The 20,336-nt window shown below is 42.5% G+C and overlaps 1 protein-coding gene across 1 annotated transcript in view; it reads right to left on the bottom strand.

The window, feature by feature from the left end:
• The window catches only part of crim1 (cysteine rich transmembrane BMP regulator 1 (chordin-like)), a 130,463-nt gene that overhangs the window by 65,946 nt on the left and 44,181 nt on the right, over positions 1-20,336 (bottom strand). Inside the window, exons 3-5 of the mRNA XM_072689568.1 lie at positions 8,265-8,507; positions 5,828-5,948; positions 4,160-4,281 (exon numbers count right to left, since the gene is read on the bottom strand). Coding sequence (XP_072545669.1) covers positions 4,160-4,281; positions 5,828-5,948; positions 8,265-8,507 — 486 coding nt within the window. The remainder of the gene's footprint in view (positions 1-4,159; positions 4,282-5,827; positions 5,949-8,264; positions 8,508-20,336) is intronic.

Here is a 20,336-nt window from a genome sequence, read left to right as displayed (position 1 = left end):
TCTCAGTGGTGTTTACTACCTTGTTGCGTTACGCTCATTTGTAAGCACTGTGCCAAATTCTTAAGGTGGGCAGGTGGGATTCTGTTGACTGCAGCATGGGGGGTGATGATGTAAATGGGCCAGCTGTTGCTTATTGATCTACGTATTGGTTTTCACCCGTGGAGATGATTTCATCCTCTCTATCAATCTCTCTCACGCTCTCTCTCTGGCTCTGTCTCTCTCTGCCTCCCCCCTCCGGCTACGGAATATTAACACACGCTCAGAGCTGGATGTAGTCACCAGCAGCCAGATGTTCAATCAGGGTGTATTTCTGTTGCGGGGGCTTTGATGCTCCCGTCGCTGATATCCAGACCCTGCCTCTTTGTTCTCTAATCAGCCGCCAGACACGGGGCGATTTCACAGCACGCCGCAGAGATGACACACAACCTGGCTCGTCATCTCACCCAGATGTTTGTTCTTGTTGCGCCTGTGTTTGTGCTCATGTGCATATCAGTGTGTGCTGAAGGGAGTGGCTGCTCTGTCCTTTTCTTATCCGCCGAGCATCAAACACAGAGCACTCTCATTACATGCCCTTTCTCTCCCTCTCTCATGTGCAGCATGCGCCTCAGGCTTCACTGTAGGATAAACAGAGAATAAATAAACACCTGCAGGGGAACTGGAATCGCTTTCACATGTGCTGCCAATTTCCATGTGCCACTCCAGTCTCCTTCAGTCCCTTTATTAAACCCCCTTCCTGGTAGATTTCATATGACATCACTCCTCGTATTGACGCAATAACAGCCTAATACACATACCGCAAGTGTAATGTGGTCTAGGGTTGGGTGTGTGTTAAGTACTAGGTGTGCCTTGGCAAGAACCTGGCGAAACGATACATATGGACATACGGAGCTTATTCAATATTCAATATATAGCAAGATATAATACGAGAATAACCCCCCTTAAACACTAGCACAACTTTGTGGCATGGACTGTATTAGTTGAGGGAAGGTGTTCATCATAGAGCTTAACTGGTCCACAGTGGCGCATCAATTGCTCTGTACCACTTGCCAGATTCGGCGTTTCCCTCTTGCATCAATGGCCTGTGGGTCACCACTGTTATGCTGTTGGGAGGAGCTCAATGTGCAAGAAGTCAAATCTCTTTACTACAGTGGCTCGAGAACATCCCACAAAGTTAGCAGTTTTAGAGATGCTACCACCCCTCCGCAGGTATCTAGAAAGATACACTATATGGACAAAATTACTGGGACACACCTTTTTCACTTGATTCTGGTGTTTCATTCTGTCCCATTGCCACAGGTGCATGAAATCAAGCACCTAGCCAAGCAGACTGCCTTTACAAACACTAGGTTCTAAAGAGCTCACTGAATTCCAGCGTGATACTGTTAATAGGATGTCACAGTTGCAACAAGTCAGTTTGTGAAATTTCATCCCTCCTAAATATTCTACCCTAAACCATGAGTAGTTTTACTGAAAAGCAGAAGTGTCTTGGAAAACCAAGTGGTAGACCATGTAAAGTTACAAAGCAGGGTCTAAGTGCTGAGGAATATAGTGTCGAGGAGCTGCAAAGAGGGACCAACTCCTTATTAATGCCTATTTGAGATGTCATAATGTGAAGGTGTCCCAATACTTTTGCCGACATAGTATATCTACAGTGTAAGTTATGTGAGTTGCCGTGCCTTATCAGTCTGAGAGAGTTCATGTTTTGTATTCTTTTTTATGTCCTTGTATTTTTCATTATTGGCCCAGATGTGACTTTAAAACAAGTGTACCTTTAATATCAGTATATTAAAGAGTATCAGACAGCCCAGTGCAGCTAAAGTTGACTAACTGCTGAGCTACTGACGCAAGTGTTGGCAATAAAAACTTGTCTGAGAGAGCAAAAATCTCGAGTTACTGGTGTTGGAGTGACAGAAAGTTGAAATGAGAGGTTCTGCCGTCTTTGGACTCATAGCTGGCTATCTAGGCTTAGAAAGTTAGCTTGTCACAGCAGGCTAAACACCACAACACAGACTGTGTTCTAGCTTACTGAGGTTCACATCACCCATGTTTACAGGGTAAGGCAGCATACCTAAGAGCACAAAGTCGATTGAATGGTCTTACAAGTGTTCTCCAACTGCTTTCAGGCACATTTAGTAGACTGATTCATCTAGGTTTTCTTGCTCCCCCTTTTAATCGAACTAATGCTGCCCTCATTTAGAGATTTCTAAAAACCACAGTGTACGGTATTACCATTTTACCACCCAACCCTACTACTATCCCTAATACATGCTGGATACGTGGCTTTGATTTGGCATTCAGTTCTTCTTCTGGTCTCTTCAGGTTGTTTCCCCACTGTCTTATTCCCATCTTAGAGACATACTCTTGTCTCTCTAACACTCACACACCTTCCTCTCTCTTTCTCATCTGTCTGTCTGTCTCCATTTCTCTCTCTTCATCACAGAGGCTGTCCAGGCTTTATTAGTGTATGTGTGTGTGTGTGTGTCTGTGTGTGCAGGAACGCACAGCCCTCTAATCATCCTCCAACTGCTTTGGCGAGTGTCTCTCTGTGAGTTGCCTGTCCTGACACACACACTGTGCTAACAATTCGTTTAGCAGACCCTTATCACCACTAACACTCCCCACCAACACACATACACACAAACACACACACACAAATACTGTCTCCTCACTGCCTTGACACACCACTGGATGTGATGTCTGATCTAGCGGTCACCTAAGTTTAGAAACAGCATACCCCAAGTAATGGGCTCCACTACTGCACTTCCAGGAACAGCCAAACAGACTAAATGTAGCACTGCTGTGGAAGCTGTGTAACCACTTAAGGGAACACAACACGGGCCGTTTCAAATAAAAAAGCCTTGCTGTTATTTTTCATTAAATCATTCGATCACCCCTGTCCGAGCTGCACGATATACTGTTTGTTAATCATTATCATGGCATTGGTCTTTCCTGTGATATCCCAGAAAGCCTCTATTTTTAAATGACCCTCAAACAAATGATGAAATATTTTAATATTACATTATATAAATAATATATAATATTATATTATTTCTGAGGGAGTCTGGGTGAATCAGTGTGTTCACATGCATTCAATATGTTCTTTTTGACAATGCTAATTATTTATTTTTTTGTGCAAATAACAACCTTCCAAGCAGGCACTGGACATCAGTTAGACGTAGGACAGACGTTGAATTTTAGCTGGAAATGAAAACCCAGCGTTGCACAGATGCTTCATTTTGGTTGTGAAATCAAAGTCACATATTGGTCAAAAACCAACACTGGGTTGTCATCAAGCTCCAGCGTTAGACAGATTTGGGTACTTAACATTGTGACATAAACCCACTTACCCACTGACAACATCTAACAATGTTAGAAATTCGCGTTTGTGTGGCCGATAACATTATGAAGTTTAGCAGGCGCAGAAGTTTGGTCACCTTAATACAATCAAGTCCATCAAAACAATAGACACAGCTACTCCAACGAAAGCAGGATAAAAAAGAAACAATGAATGAGCAGGTGTCCCAATACTTTTGTCCATATAATGTAAACACAATGTGCACCATTTTGTCAGTTTGGCACAACTCCAATACCAAATGTGACCAAATATCATGGACAGACATTTAAAAAAACAGAGCTCAGGAAAAAAAAAACAGGTTCCTACTTCACTGTGGGAGCTACTTATGGCTAAAGGGATAGTTAAAGCTTATGGCTGTGACTGTTTAGTCCATCTCACTATGATGAAGAACAAATCTGTGAAAGCGCTGCCTAAAGAACAGCAGCAGTGTTTACTTTTGCCAAAGGGCAACAGGGTAATCACTGTAATGCAGACGAACAGCTCGTTGTTTCCGAGAAACAAAATGTGATATTTAAAGCTTGCCAGAAAGCCTCTCTGAGCTGTTTAAGTGAGCCACTGTGTATTTGCTTTGCCTAAAAGAACACATACATGCACACAGACACACACACACAGACACATACACGGGTCAGTTTTATATGTTCTCATGCTCGGGTCACTCTCTCCCCCCCCCGCTGGCGAGTGTAAACTGTGTAAACTGCCTCTGATCTCTGCCTCTTGTCCTGTGGTCAGTGAGATTGTCTCGGCACACTTCACCTCCATGCCTCGCTCACACACACATACTCACAAAGCAAACACAAGACTTACCATTAACACACTCAAACACATCACAGCACCGCCCCGGTGTTCCGTTGCCACGGGAGACCAAGTGGGGGGACGTTACAGCCGAGCATTGCGGGAAGGTGCAGACGCTGGGCAAACACTCGCACCTGAGAGAGAGGGAAAGCGAGAGAGAGATAGAGAGCGAGAGAGGGGGAGAAATATGAGAGTGCGAGAGAGAGAGAGAGATTGAGACAGAGTGAAAAGAGGGAGGGATGAAAGGGGAGATGAGAGAGAGAGTGTGTGTGATCAAATGCAAGAGAGCAAACATGCAAGTGAGAGGTAAAAGAATATAAGAGAAATGAAAGAGCAAGAACAGAAGAGAAAGAAAGAAAATGGTGTGTGTGTGGGAAAGGGAGAGTGAGAGGTAAAGAAATATGAGTGAGAAATATAAGAGCAGCAAAGGAAGAGAAAAGATGAAAATTGTGAGAGAAAAACAGCAATTGGATAGAGAGAGTGTGGTGAGAGAGCGGGGGTGGGATAAAAGTTAAAAAAGGTGCATATAACTTTAGTTCTATAACACAATACTGATGTCATTCACTTTCTGCACAGTAATACTACAGTATTACAGTGGACAGAGCTCTACGTTCAGACTGGGCCACCATTTGGAATTGCTTTCTACTGAGCTCTATAAAACCTCATTAAATAACAGCATTAAAGCAGACACTGAAACACTGCAGTGCTCGGGAAGCAGACCTGCACAAAAGCAGCATGGAGACGAATGCTGTAAGAGTTGAAGGAGAATGAGTCTGGAGAGTGTAGAGAAGGTGCTGCAGTTCTGTGTTAATAAAACAATGTTATCATAATGTATTTTTCATGTCATTCGATACTGATAATCCTCAATGCTAAGCCTGAACATTATTCTGAAGCCTAAAGAAAGCTAAAGGCTAGGCTTATTCTGTTTGCTTGGAAAACTCTGCCGATTCCAGACAGCAGAGGATGTGGGTTTACTTTTTATTGCCACAACCTGCTCTTTGTCCGAGGCTTCCTTCTCATAACCCCTTTTACTTGCCATAATGTCAACACTGAAAATTGACAGATACACTCTTGCAAAATCAGGTGCTACAAAGCATTCTTTGAGCGGTGGCATAAAAGAACCACTTTTGCTTTTATAAGGAACGATTTTTGTAAAAAAAAATTGAGTCTATTAAAGCAACATTATGTAGCACCATTTACCTTACAATAACAGCTTCAAAATTATGGTGACGCTCCACTGACTTTGAAATTGGGAGAACAGCATCTCTATTGTTGTTATTCTGAGCTCAACACACTACAGAGTGCACTATGTAACTTTGGTAAAGCGGGCTTATGAGGAAAACGTCACACCTCACCAAATGCTGCAAAATGCTATAATATAACTTTACAGCAGAGGCAACAGGGGCAGGAGTCCAGCACAGTTTGCTGATTTCCTTGCTCTAACAAACCAGGTGTGCTGAAGAGCTATTCACTTCCCGACTGTAGGGGGAGCGCAGGTGCAAGTAATACCAATTATCGCATAATGCTGCTTTAAAGGTTAAATAATTCAATGTAAGCATTCTGCACCAATTTGAAGGTTCTGCACACTCACATCTCTTTTACGAAGTGGTTCTTCTATGGCATTACATCACTTCATAATTATAATTATGATTATTATCATGCATGGGGTGGGGGTCTCACCTTGTGGGCAGGGTGCAGCAACCATCTGCCGTCAGTCTAACTTGTGTCTCGTAGCTGTCGGCTGGACACTGGACCGGCTGGACGGGGGGACACTCCACTGTGCCGCAGTCCACGCTGAAAACTGAACACATGAAACAAACATTCAGCACAAACACTTCATCAAATACAGGCTCTCGAAGCCCTCAGGCACGACTGCACATGACGTGCCTTTGATTTCATTTAGAGCAGCTCAGCGCTGCTTAGAGCAACACGTATGGAGCCGCCAGGTTAAGTGTCCAAAACTGGAAACAAAAACGGGAACGATTCCAGCATCTGCCTGCCTGTCATTCTGCTTACTACAGCGGGCAGGTCTTCACAAGAAAACAGGAGGTTTACATGGCCATGTATGTATACATGCCCACACACACATCCATTTTGGCTTCCCTCCAAGGCTTTGGCAAACGCATGTTCTTTTGCTTGCTAGCAGGAACAAACAAATGTTTTTGCTCTGATTAAACGTAATTGACCACTCAGATTAACGCTTGCTCATACAGAAGACTGAAACACTCATACACTGGCCTACAACTGGCAGCACTGGCATCTTCCTACTGGTACTTTTCAATTAAGCCATTTGTTTCTGACATAAAGCAGCTATTTACTAATACTTACTGTCTATCGTCACTGAAACACAAAAACCTTGCATCTCCATTTCTGACATTTTTAATTTTAACATCATTTAAAACTATCGGCTGTACTTTACATTGCGTCAGCATTTCATGACGAATAGACCAATAGAAATGCTCCAAAATGATTCAGAAAATGTCTGTTTACATTGACTTTCACCAACCACTGATCACTCAAACCACTTCAGGAAGAGGTCTGAGATGCATTTGAGCCGCATTATAGCAGTGTAAAAATATCTGTCTCTCCTAGACACATCTGACCACCAAAACTACTCCGAGTACAACTGTAACATCAGTAATAATTGCCACACAACAAGCTTATTTGCACATTCTTATGTTTTGATCTCAAAATAAACATGTATCTTTAATGTGAACATGTTTTGTGAAATGGTTTGTTCTGTAAAAAGACTTTGGTACAGCACTGGTGCGAAATCAGAGGGGGAGCTGAGTTTTGTGGTTTGTAGGACGGTGGTGGGGACACGTAGCTTATATTATTAATATCATAAAAAAAGATTTTTGAGTGGAGGCACTTTGAGTGGAGGTTTCAGATGTTTGCAAACATTCCCATACTTTTAAAAACTCAACGCACAAAACGCATCATTTCCTTTAGGGACTGTCAGTGATGGTTTGACAGTAATGTTTTGTGGCTTGGTTACAAAGTTCAACACTAAATGTTTTCATACGCAGTTAATGTCACCGAAAGAAAGAAGCACAACCTGTACATTATGAATGAAATTCTAAAATGAATTTATGTATTTCTGTACTATGATCATTTGTTGAATTATGCCACAACAGTTATTCACAATCCTTCAACTTTCTCCTTTATTATTACAACATTTATTATTACTGAGGGGTTTTGTTTAAATATTTAAAGCAGCATGAAGATCAGACTTTCAGTGACACAATGGAAGGAAAAAATCTGCAATTGCAACAGACAGAATATTTTTTTATCTTTACACTGAATCTCTTCAATGATAGATTGTGCATAATATATATATATATATATATATATATATATATATATATATATATATATATATATATATATATATATATATATATATATATATATATATATATATATCAACAGAGAGAGATTTTAAATCTTTGCACTGAATCTCTTTAATGACAAATATATTGTCTATATAAATATGTATAAATACATCAAGGAGCCATAAGATTAGTACCGCCTGCCAAATATCCCCCTTGTGTTGCCACAACAGATCTGACCATTCAAGGCATGAACTCCACAAGACCTCAAAAGGTGTCCTGTGGTCTCTGGCACCAAGATGTTAGCAGCAGATTCTTTAAGACCTGTAAGTTCTGAGGTGGGGCCTCCATAGTTCACTTTTCACTTGTCACTAGTTCACCTTTGGTAGGTTCTATCCACTGCATACCGGGAACACCCCACAATATCTGCCTGATGTTTTGGAAATGTTCTGACCCAGTCATCTAGACATCACTCTTTGACCCTGTCCATGTACATTTTTCCCCGCTTTAACACATCACCTTCAAGACCTGGCTTTTCAATTGCTGCCTAACATATCCACCTCTTGACGAGTGCCACTGTAGATGAAAATAATCAGTGCTTTTCACTTCACCTGTCAGTGGTGATAATGTTATGGCTGATCGGTGTATTTTTAAATAGCTATAGACAAATACATTTGTACATTTGTATGTTGTTTCCTCTCACTTCTAAGACCAATTTGCATTCAAATCATTCTGAACAGCTAAGTGTGACCAAACAGTGTGTGCTCTCTCGGTTCATTCCATACCTGGTTTGCACTCGTACAGGTCACAGCACTCTCCAGGCTTGCCTGAGCTTTTGGACACCAGGATGTTGAGATAGCCCGGCTGGCACACTTTCCTCAAACACCCCGCGGGGCTGCACACACAGCGGCTCGGCAGAGGGCAACATTCCCCTGGTGGGGCGTAACCCTCAATCAGCACTGAGTCCTCCGGGCACCGAGGAGAAAACTGAACTTCACACCTGGCCTTGGAACAGTCCGGCCTCTCCTCTGTGGACAGAGAGAGAGAGAGAGAGAGAGAGAGAGAGGGAGAGAGAGAGAAACCGAGGGAGAGGGAGGGAGAAAAAGAGAGGGAGAATGTATATAAGTGTGGTTGTGGTGGACCCAGATGAAAAGTTTCTATCTAAAGATTAAATATTCATAACCAGTGACCTCATGCCCTCTTTTTTCAGTAAAATGACAAACAAAATAATAGAATGTTACAATAAACTGCTGCTGGTATGAGAAAACCTCGTAACGTTTCATTCATTTAACAACAACAGCTGACAATCGTAATTACGGTCTACCACTGGTCCATGTAAAGAAGGGGTGGGAAACTCCAGTTCTGGAGGGACGCAATTCTTCACTTTTTTGTGGGTTTCCTGCTCAAGCACACCTGATTCACCTCACCTCTTAATTGCCAGCTTACGTAGGTGTGTTAGAGCAGGGAAATCGTTCAATTCTGCTGGACCCCAGCCTTCAGTTTCCCACCACTGAAGTAAATGGACCTAAAACACCAGTACTATTTCGGTACCACTGGAGCCTGGGCAAGTGTGCCCCAATTTTTTATAAGGGAGGAAACAAATGTATGCTTTTGTTTCCCCTATTCTTACTGTAAGGTGGTATATGTTGTGGTAAAAAGAAATTCTACAGCAGTTATTATGTAGAGATACTTATTATCTCAAAGTTTTGACTAATTATGTTTAAAAATGGACAAAATATGTCTAAAAATGTTTTGACTGGTTATGTCTACAAAGGGGGCAAGTCAGAGCTGTGCACAGACAGTTGGAGAAAACACTCATACATATAAAGATTTCACATACTTTTCAGACCCTTGTGTTTCTCAGCTACTCAGTTCCTGCACCGCTTATGATACTAGCTACAGTACTAGCTGGTCAAAAGGCTAGCAGGAGCTGATTCACTGAAGGCATTACACCAACACATTAGAGGGCACATGGTCTATTAGGGTCAAAATACACCCAGTTATGAACACACACTTTCATTGTTCTAGACAAAAAAATGCTCATGCTTGACATTTCCACTTTTCCAAAATGAAAAGGAATGGCGAATAAAAGATGACGAGAAACATCAGAGATCACGGGACAAAAAAGAGATAAAACCAAAGTACTCTGCCTCGACGAGCCCAGCGCAAATGTCAGTGGGAGGAGAGAGCACACATGCCTTCAACCCTTCAACGCTCTGCCACACTAACACAGCACTGAGTGAAGTAGACGAGTTATGAATGCAGCTCAGACTCTTCTCCGTAAACCCTGAAGGAGACACTGCCAGAACCTTGCTGCTTGCTGGAGTTCAGCCAGAGCACAGGGTGAAGAGGCTGCAGCACTGCAGGCCTGCAGGGATAAAACCACACCATCATGGACTTGGACTGTGGTCTTGTAGACTACTGCCCACAAAATGCTCTGGACACTTCAGAGTAAAAAGTAAAGTAAATGAGGCAGAACTACTTACAACAGTACGTCTGATATCCACAGTGACTTTAGGCAAGGTCACGCCAGACATTAGCAGTGTGTGTCACCTTGTGAAATCGGTGCTGACTGGGGCTGGACCGGAAGCCTGGTCACCAGCCTGGTCGAAGGCCTACACTACTGTTAGCGTACTGCTGATATTAGCTAAGTTGTCAGCCATGAATAATAAAAAAAAACTATCTTAATTATGTCTTATATTTGATATCTGAGATCTGATACTCTTGATAGGGCGGCGCTGCACACCTAGTCACAGCAGAAAGTGTAGAACGGTTGTGGTTGGAATCCTGTGTGGAGCTGTGCCTAGCCTGGAGCTAACTTGGCAATTAGCAAGCGAATTAACGCAGGTACCACAAACAGTAAATACACTAAAGTGAACATAATTACACCATAAAGTCATGATTATATACTCATCACAGTACAGTACCACATACACAGGTTTTAGCATAGAACTACCCGTAACTTAGCGATTAGGATGTTACCACAAACCAATAAACACAAAGTGAGCGTAATTATGCCAGATAATGACACACTCGCTGATATACATTGCGCCACATCGAGTTTTGCTATAAAACCGTACACATACCGGCCTACAGTAAACAGTCAAATCACAGTGATAATACAGTCAGTCACCTTACAGCCTTCCAATGCAGTCCTCCACTTTTATTCCTTTAGATCTAATGGGGAAGAAATGGTTGTGCTTAGACACTTCTAACATTAGCATTTACCTACTTAATGGCTTTTCACGGATGGACTGCTCCTTCAGAGGTCAGCGCAGCCGGAGCAGCAGTGCAATTGGTTGTAGACATGAATTCAAGTGTCAGAGTTCACCAAAAGAAGTTTTTTTCCACATTTGCAGAAGTCAGACAGAAGCTCAGAGTGTACCAATAGAAAGGGTGGCTTAGAGGTTAGAGCACCAGGCTTGTGGGTTCGATACCCAGGCTCAACAAGCTGCCTCTGTTGAGCTACCATTGGGTCCTTAAGCAAGGCCCTTAACCCTCCCTGCTCCCCGGGCGCCACAGCGATGGCTGCCCACCACCTCGGGCATGTGTGTTCATTGTCCACTGTGTGTGTTTGCACACTAGTGTGTATGTGTGTTAAAAGCGGAGGCCAAATTCCATCTGGGTTCAGCGTAGTGCGCTTGTGCAGATGGAGAGTCAAGGCAGTGGTGTTACCCCAATATACTCTTTTAACACACAGATCTTCAGGGTTATTTTAGTGATGACAATGACTCCAAAAAAAACACTGCTGGAAACATTTTGTAGATTTTTTATTTTTTTTAAAACATGGCTCTAAAAATGGCTCTAAATAACACCAAAAAGGGTACCATTATCGTCATGTGTCAAAGCACTTTTTCAGTACCGTATAAGCTCTTTCTGCTGAGAGTGTAATACCAACCGCAACCTATATTCTTTTTTGAACAGGTTTTCGATATCTCATAGCCACTCTACTGCACATAATTAAATGCTCGGTAGAAACTGGCATTTTCCCAGGTGCTTTTAAAAACTCTGTCGTCAGAACACTACTCAAGAAATCCATTCTGGATCCATCAGCTGTGATTAACTTCCAACTTGCCATTTTAATCACTGTCTTAGAAAGAGTAGTTTTGGAACTGTTAAAGGACTGAATGACAATAACATACGTGAGAAAACTGTCTGATTGCAGAAAGCCTCACAATACCGAACCTTCATAGTGGTCTAAATGTCTGAATCGAAATGTTAATATTATGTTAAGGTCTGGCACTAGTACTAGATCTTGGCACTGATTTATGATCTTAATCTGATCTAATACTGGTATATATTGGAAAAATTGTTAATGAGGTCATCTTTACCTCAATTAAAAGCATCCTAGGTTTTGGGACGATAAAGGGCTGACGTTTTTGCCTTGTTTGTAATGTTTGGACCTGTTATGCTACCTCACAAAATGGAAAAACATAGAACTATAACTCTACCAGCACGTGTTCTACTAGCATCAGCATCAGTGTATATAATAAGAAATAAACTTGGATAAAAGAACATAATACACTTAGTTGCTCTTTTTATAGTCTACTGTTGGTTTCATCTAGGATAACATTTATAATTGATGGCAATTAAAGCAATTAATGATAAAACTCTTTTGTTCTGCCTCCAAAAAGAGCCACATTCAGCAAGCAATTATAAAAAATGAGCTTAAAAATGTATGTAATTTTCTCTTTTGAAAATAAATACCTTTGATTTGATTCTGGACTTATTTTTCTGTGTTTTGAACATTTCTCCTTTGGTAATTTGCAGTCTGAGCTGCTTTACATGAACAAACACAAAAATATATATTATTATTATTATTATAATTATTATTATTACTGTTGCTGCCTTTTTAAAAGACGCAGAAGGACTTCCAGTGCTGCCAATGCTGCAAAAATTCAATTACTCCCACCATCTCCTTGAACTCTGTAGCATTGGCTCATAAGAAACAGAGTGTGTTCCCCATAGATACTGTACAATGACAGATCCCAGCTCTGTTGTTTTGTTTCATATTAGCCGTGCAGAAAGACAATCCCATCTAATGTACCAAATGCATCTATTATGCAGAGACAATATGGACCATTACTCCCTTTTGATGTGTGAACAGAGTAGAGTCCACCGTGGAGCTGCACTGTGGAGAGAGGGTAATTACCTCAAATGAAGGGTAGCCAAAGAAAAAGAGAGAAAGAGAGAGAGAAAGAGAGGGAGCAAAAAGGAAAGCATAATGCCTTCAAACACACAATAAGAGCAGTGCAGAGACACCTTCATTTAAAAATCTGCTCATATTTAAGTGCTGTGTTTATGTGTCATTATGCAAGTGCATGTCACAGGGCCTTTTGTTCTGGACGAAGAATTGGAGAAAATGAGAACAGCATTATGCTCATCTTAAGGAAAACGAGGCTCGCATTTGGAATGACTAGCAGAGAACGAGGAGGAGAGGTGACATTAAAAAACAGCTCTGGAAGAAAGACGTGAAGTTGCAACCTCTTTTTATTATGAGCCCAGAAACGAGGACGTGAAATAAAGCTTTTCGAATGAGAAAAGATGTTAGAATTACAAACACACTGGATTCCAAGGGAACAGCAGTGAACACACACACACACACACACACACACACACACACACTAATTAACTGGGCCTGAGGACACACAACCAGGGTGCAGCCACTTCAGCAGCCGAAAAGTAACTGAGGGTGAGGAGCCGTGCTCAACGGATTCTCAGCCATAAATGTTAGTCACACAAGTACAGTTTTTTTTCACTTGCCGCACCCCCACCTTCCTGCCGGTCCGAACCTTTTCCAACCATTTTCAAGCCCACTTCTCTACATTTTAAGCCACAGCTACCTCAACACACTCTTATTAACTTAAACCACAATGTTCTGCAGCTGATGTGCACGAGAGCTTGGTTCGAGCGGTAGCTGAAAAGCCTCAGAATGCGCCGATAACAAGTCACCGGCCAGAGAGCGCTTCTTCCCGGGCAGAACAGAAGAATGGTGTCCAGCGTTTGGCACAGTACAGAAGCCTTTCTCTGTGTTCGAAAGCTGAAGTGTGTTGGGGAGCGTGTCTGAAGTGGGTTATTTGTTGAATAAAATAAGCATCTTGTTAATGCCGGAAAAGTCTTGTCTAAACCCTGCTCTGCCTCGCTCAGAGCTCTCCTTCCCTTTTTTCCAACTGCGCTTTCCGCCGGCCAAAGCCCATCTCCGCAAATGCTTCACCCAAAGCATCAGCAAATGTATGTTCGCTCTTCGTATGTTCCATTTCGTTGCTGATGCGTGGCCCTGGTCAGACTTTCAATCAATTTCACCAATTTGGTTCCTGTATGAGCAACGTCAGCGGCAGGCCCCGGCACTGACCCCCAAGAGCCTTTCAACATATTATACCCACATGCCTATCTGAGCCTGTTTACGGCTAGATTCTGGGTAGGATCGCGGAGCGCTAATTCCCCCTCGTCCCCGCGTTTTTTGTTCTGCGAGCGGAATATGGTTTCAAAAAGCAGCAGGAATGTGGAAACCCCAGTACGGATCCATTATGATGCAGAAATGGCCCTGCCCGGGTCGCTTTTGGTGCAGGGTGGTTGGGGGGTAAATTAGGCCCGTTAATGGCATATCGGTGAGAAAGTGGCAGTAGAAAGATAACACTGCTCCATCCTAACAGCCCCTCTGCGGTGAGAGCTATTGCTTGAAAGCCTTTTTTTCCATCTCACTGCCATTTCTCTCTGGTGTTTTTTTTCTTTTCTGATAATGACAGCTGTTCGCCACCGATCACATGCACACTGTTGCCAGGCATCTGCCGCAGCGCTGGAAGCAGCTTGTTACATGCAACTTCAATCCGGGAGCAGCCACGTCCCCCCCAGCGGCTCCTGTCAGCGACACACCTTTGGCCAGGAGAGGAAACTTGCACTGCACTGTAATGAAGCCCAGACAGGTTGAGCACACAGAGGGGCTCACTGCAGACACACACGGCACATAGGTAGCTGATGGTAAGGCTAGTGCCTGACCTGGACGAATGAATGGCAATGCTCTGTTTAGAGATCTATAATCAATGTGGCTCAAAGCTGAGCCAACTGATCGACTTACCACTAACTATCGATAACAGACATGTAAACAGAAGCGTGAACATGCAGACGCTTTCCAGGCCCTGATTCGTATGTCCTTGTTTTTCCAGTCAATATTTTCAAGGGCTAGCAATTCGGACTGCATTCTCTCTGCATTCAACAGGTAAATTGTTAATAAAAGCTTTCACAATTTTGTAAGCATGTGAAACATGCCAAGTGCCTAATAAATAATAAATAAATAATCTTCACAGGACTTACAATTTTAGCCCATCTCCACATTATTTCCACACTAAACATGTAAACAGGTGAAGCTTTTTCATAATGAAGCCACCTTTGTGCCAGTCGTGTCCAATACCACACTCTACTTTACTCAACATGCTTTGCTAAAGGTGTTACCAACAGTAGTGTCCTAATTTTCTGTAGTGTTTTAGCACGCTAGCCTGCGATTATGATCTCAGATCTCAGAGCCAGAGCCTTTTTAAACGGTTGAGACATTCTGTCTGGACTTGTGGAGTGTTTGATATCTTGTGGAAGCTTATGAGTTAAGCTTCCACAAGCAGCTATCATGATTTTGTCAGTTCCGTCCTGATTGTCTATCCGCACACAGATAGAGAGATAGATGGATAGAAGTACTTTATTGATCCCAAAGGAAATTACACATCCATATAAATGCACTTCATCGTGTCAGTGCACAGTGTCAGTCCGGTGTCTTTTAGGAGGCTTTACATAGGCTTTTTATGGAACATTCTCTTGGCGGATGTCAGGAACAGTAAATGCTAGATTCATATTAGAGTCAGACAGAGCTGCGAGGGTCAGACAGTGCTACGCAAACACACTATATGGACAAAACTACATAAAAGGACACACTGCTCATTCACTGTTTCTCATGAATCCAAGGATATTAAAAGAACAGTTTAACACGTTTTGTTAGAGTAACGTCTTCTGATTTGATTGCATTTGGCGTCAAGAGATTAAGTGAAGTCAAACTTTTGGATGCTCACCACCCCACCTCACCTCACCTCACCTCAGACAACACAGTTCCGCTGCTCCAATAGGTGCCAGAAGGTTCATGTTTAGTCCTATTCTACTGGAATACTCAACAGGCACTAGACAAGCTGTCTGTGTGTGTGCACATCTGTGTCAGCAATGGGTGCAACTCAAAATAGCTGAATGCATTGACTAAAAGGGGTGTCCACAAACATTTGGACATGCTTAAGAAGCATGTTGAGCAGGCAGCGTGTACATGTGGATGATCTATCAGCAATCACACTCAGTGTATGATGCATTGTTCATCTTTTATTCTTCAGTCTGTGGTTCAGGATTCACATTTGTTCTGGAAATCTGGAAGTTCAGATTCATAATCTTCAAACATTTCTGTATTAAAAAATAAAAACAGTGTGTGTTTCTCACTGGTTCACTTTATTTCCCATTTATAACAGTTTTTTGAACAGGATAGGACTATGCTACATTCTGAATACGCAGAAGAACTACACCAGGCTCTCAGTCAGCACATATGATTACAGTTTTACTGCACCCCCAGCGTTAAGTCCAAATAACAAGAAAAGTATTTCAGCCGGCTACAATTACAACAAAAGCAGCGAGATGCTGGTAGGATTGTTTGGCTTAACTGGCACACACAACAAGCCACAGCATGAGTGTGTGACCGGGGTGCTAGCTGCTTGCCATACTAGAAAAATGCCATCTGTTTACCAATACGTTCCTCACTAAATTTTATTTAGCTTACTTTTCATTTATTTGTTGTAAATAAGGTTTTTTGCCCACAGTAGCACAAACAGCAAGCAAAAGCAGTCCTACAAGCTGAATATTGAGCCGTAACATAAGGAAAAATACATACAGATCTTTGTTTAGAGTTTGTCCTGATTTAGCGATATTCCACAACTGCTTGACGTCCTTTTACTACTACAGATGCATTCCCAATAAAAGCCTTATTGCTCCACAAGCTCAGTTTTGATCTTATTTGGTGTTCTTGTATCAGTACTTTACCTGGATCTAGTTTTTCAGCCTTTGTGGTTGTGTCCCATCACATCATAATAAACCTCTAAAAGGACCTGCAGATGCAAACTGTGCCATCACATTAGCTTTCCCTGACACAGGGTCCAAATCTGATGGTGATCACTTCAACAGTGATGCCAATATCAACGTGCAAGAGCAGTGAAGTGTGATGTAACTAAAACCGATATGTTCTGATCTGCCTGTTCTCATCGTGGTCATATGATTGCATATCGTCAGATAAGGATCTGATCTGGGAATTACATACATTTTTCCTTTTCCAAAATCAGATCTTTGTCTCATTTTGGCAATTAAAACAAATGTGATTTGTGTCACTTAAACCCTATAAGGTAGACGTGACCTTCCAACAGTAACACTCGAGCAGTTGCTTAATGTTGACCAATTGAGCCGTCCAGCGCTTGCAGAATCGACCCACACAAAGCTAAGTCCCCACATGCATCATCCCAGTGGCGGTCATTGATAGAGACAGGGCTCTGGCTGAGAGAGGCAGGTTAGCTTGGCACAATAAAGTCATTATTTGATATTCCACAGCGTTGGTGCTGCCTCAAGAATCCTACCTGGGGAAACAGAGAGAGAGAGAGAGCGAGAGAGAGTGAGAGAGTGAGAGAGAGAGAGAGAGAGAGAGAGAGAGAGAAAAAGAGCCCCATGGGATAATTCCAGATAAGCACGCACACTGTTCTTGCCATCCAACCGGCTTCTGTATTTGCAGATTCAAATTCCGAAAAAAGCCCACAGCAGTCAAAACGCATGAAAAGGGCTTATTTTATCTTAGGAAAATTAATTTACAATGTGCCAATCAAACATTTACTAACACACGGCTTGCAATCTCAGCCATCTGTCTCGCTGTCACAGGCATCAATGGGCTACATAAGGAAACAATCAAACAAGATTATTCATCGAATATTCATTGATTATTCATTGAACTTTAGTTCGATTCTGATAAAAAATGAAACAAATAATGGGATCACAGGGTAAAATGAGAGAAATGTCATTAAAGTTCAGTCACCCTTGTCATTCTTTGTTACCCTCTGGGCTTTGAAAGGCTGCTTTGTGGATTTCCTCCAGTGCATCTCTGGTATTCTGTGTTATACAGCAAAAGTTCAAACCGAATCGTACTACTTAACACAGTGTGGGTATCAAAAGGTCGCGCAAGGCTCTCCACTTAATAACTTCACTATGAGCTAAAGGAACATCAGTCAAGATTCAGGAAACACTGTTAAGAGGTGGTGTTAAATGAACCCAACAACACTAGAGCTTTTCTTCCTTTTAGATCTGCCTTTTTAATTAAATTCAATTTATTGTCATTATACTAACACAGCGTTGGACAGTACAAAGAAGCACTGTTAGGCTTGTAAGTGTCTTGCGCAGGATAGAAAAGGACATGGCCCATAGTGCAGGAAGACCACACAAAACACAAGACAGGGTGCACAGACAATAAGTACGAAGGCAATAAATACAAATATGTGCAAATGTGTGCATGAACGTTTGGCATGAAGGCTGGGTGATTAAGGTGCAAACTAAGTTACTATACTAATAGTAAGCAACGATGTGTTGCACGCTCCCCACATCTACTGCACATTCTTCTTGGTACAGCAGTGCCAGAACAGGCTCCCTCTGCCCACCATCAGGCCCCTGCAACTTTTCCAAAATGCAGCGGCACGGGTCGTCTTCAGCGTTTCTAAATTCAGCCATGTCACTCCACTGCTGCGTTCTCTTTACTGGCTGTAGCTGCCCGCATCAGATTCAATACCCTGACGCTGGCCTACAAAGCCAGCACCATGAACGGGCCAGCCCCTTCATACTTGATGGCAATGGTCAAAAGCCGATCCGCACCAAGAGCTCTCCAAGCTTCAAGTACGGCTCGGCTCGACCCGCCATCCCTCAAAATCCACGGAAGACAAGCGTCCAGGGTTTTTTCTGTCCTGGCACCAAAGTGGTGGAACAAGCTTCCGCTGGGAGTGCGAACGGCAGAGTCGTTCGCTGTCTTCAAATGCAGACCCACCTCTTCCGAGAATCCTTGGACGAATAGTAGAGTGGTCACAGTATTAACTTGTGTTTAGTAGTGTCTAAACTTAGAGATATCTTTGAATTTTTAGCCTATTCAAACTAGCTGAGGTTATTCTCGAGCAAATGGCAAAGCACTTTTGTAAGTCGCTCTGGATAATAGCGTCTGCTAAATGCCTTAAATGTAATGTAAATGTAAATGCATCGAACTCCTGTTTCAACACCTAGAATTTGTCTCGTAATGATTTACGGCTGTGAGAATAGTCGAGTGTGTTCTCTGTCCGGTAGATCTCTATAACAAGCTTCCTCCCAAGAGTTTATCAGTTACTACCTGTGTTAGCTAGTAAGCATTATTAGCTGCAGCTGACCAGTATTACAGGTATTTCTCTGAAGGAGGTTCAGTCAAAATTCTATTTTACAGAGCTCTCTGCATGACCAGGATTGATCTACTCCATGTTAGGTCAATTCGGTCCCACAGACAGTTCAGCGTTTACATACCTGTAACTAATGTGCCAATTCTAATCATGCATCCAACATCATTCCCTTAATGTGTAATAAAAATAAATAAATTAATGAATTAATTAATTAAAATCATTTCCAGTGCTTCCTGTTTATCACATTTCTCAAAGTTGTTGGGAGGCAGTGTGTTTTTGTTTTTTTCTTTCACAGCGTTACAGGGAATGGGACTGCAGCTTTCTGTGTGTTTGTTTTAGCTGAACAGATGGAGATGGTGAGGGTGGAGTAACGGAGCATACAGTGACTGACAGGAGATCAGCATAACAAAGACAAGGTCCAGACAGAGGCGCTGTATTTCAAACAGGTTTTCTCAGGCATCTAATTCGTATGTGCTGTTGACATTGCTTAAATAATACACTTTTATTATATCGTAGCTGTTACGCCAAAAAGCTCTTATCTCTAAACTTGGCAACTTTACAGAAGAAGGAAATCCCCTTCTTAGCTTTCAATGGAAGTCAATGTAAAAAGGTAGAGTTAACCAAGTAATGCTCCTCCTTTATTACTGTGTGGGTTACAAAAGGTCGCAGGAGATTCCCTGCTTAATAACTGAATTACCTGGACTGGCAAATTGGCAACCACTCTATAAGACCTTGTAGACACCAGGACTCCAGGAATCATGTGTACCTGTGTGATTTTAAGTAGGCTACACTTGCGTATTTCTTGCACTAATGAGCTACGCACTGAGTGAAGTGTGGCCAGCTTGCGCTCGGTACGCTGCTGAGAAACACGAGTCTGAAAGTGCCAGAGCCGCGCAGCGCTAAGCTGCCGAAATGAATCGCCTCTCTTCTCCCATCCCTCGCCTCGTATTTCAGCCGGCGGTGGACGTGCCATGCAGATGGAAGCAGCCAAGGGTATCCATGGAGAGAGATGAGATTAAAATGGGCCTGCATCGATACAGCCCTTCATTGACTTATTAACAGCCCTGCTTAATCTAGTCTGTCAGAGGGAGAGAGAGAGCGCGCTACAGCCTAATATGCACGTGCTGATGCACATACACACACATACACACACACACACACACACACACACATATAGCTACACATTTCCAGCAAACATATGGACCTGCAGAGCCTCAGACGAATTCCGTCCACATTTACGGTAAAGACTCAGCTGTGACCGCAGCTGTGACCAGTGACCGGTGACCAATGCGTGGTGTTCATTGAACTTTCTAAGAATTACAACACTGCAGTGACGGTAAATACCACAATAGCCGGATTTATTAAGGTCATTCTAATGGTTTATGGAAAACGACA

Source organism: Salminus brasiliensis, chromosome 10 (genome assembly GCF_030463535.1).
Source record: "Salminus brasiliensis chromosome 10, fSalBra1.hap2, whole genome shotgun sequence".
Classification (NCBI taxonomy): Eukaryota; Metazoa; Chordata; class Actinopteri; order Characiformes; family Bryconidae; genus Salminus; species Salminus brasiliensis.
This window is presented reverse-complemented; position numbering and strand designations above follow the sequence as displayed.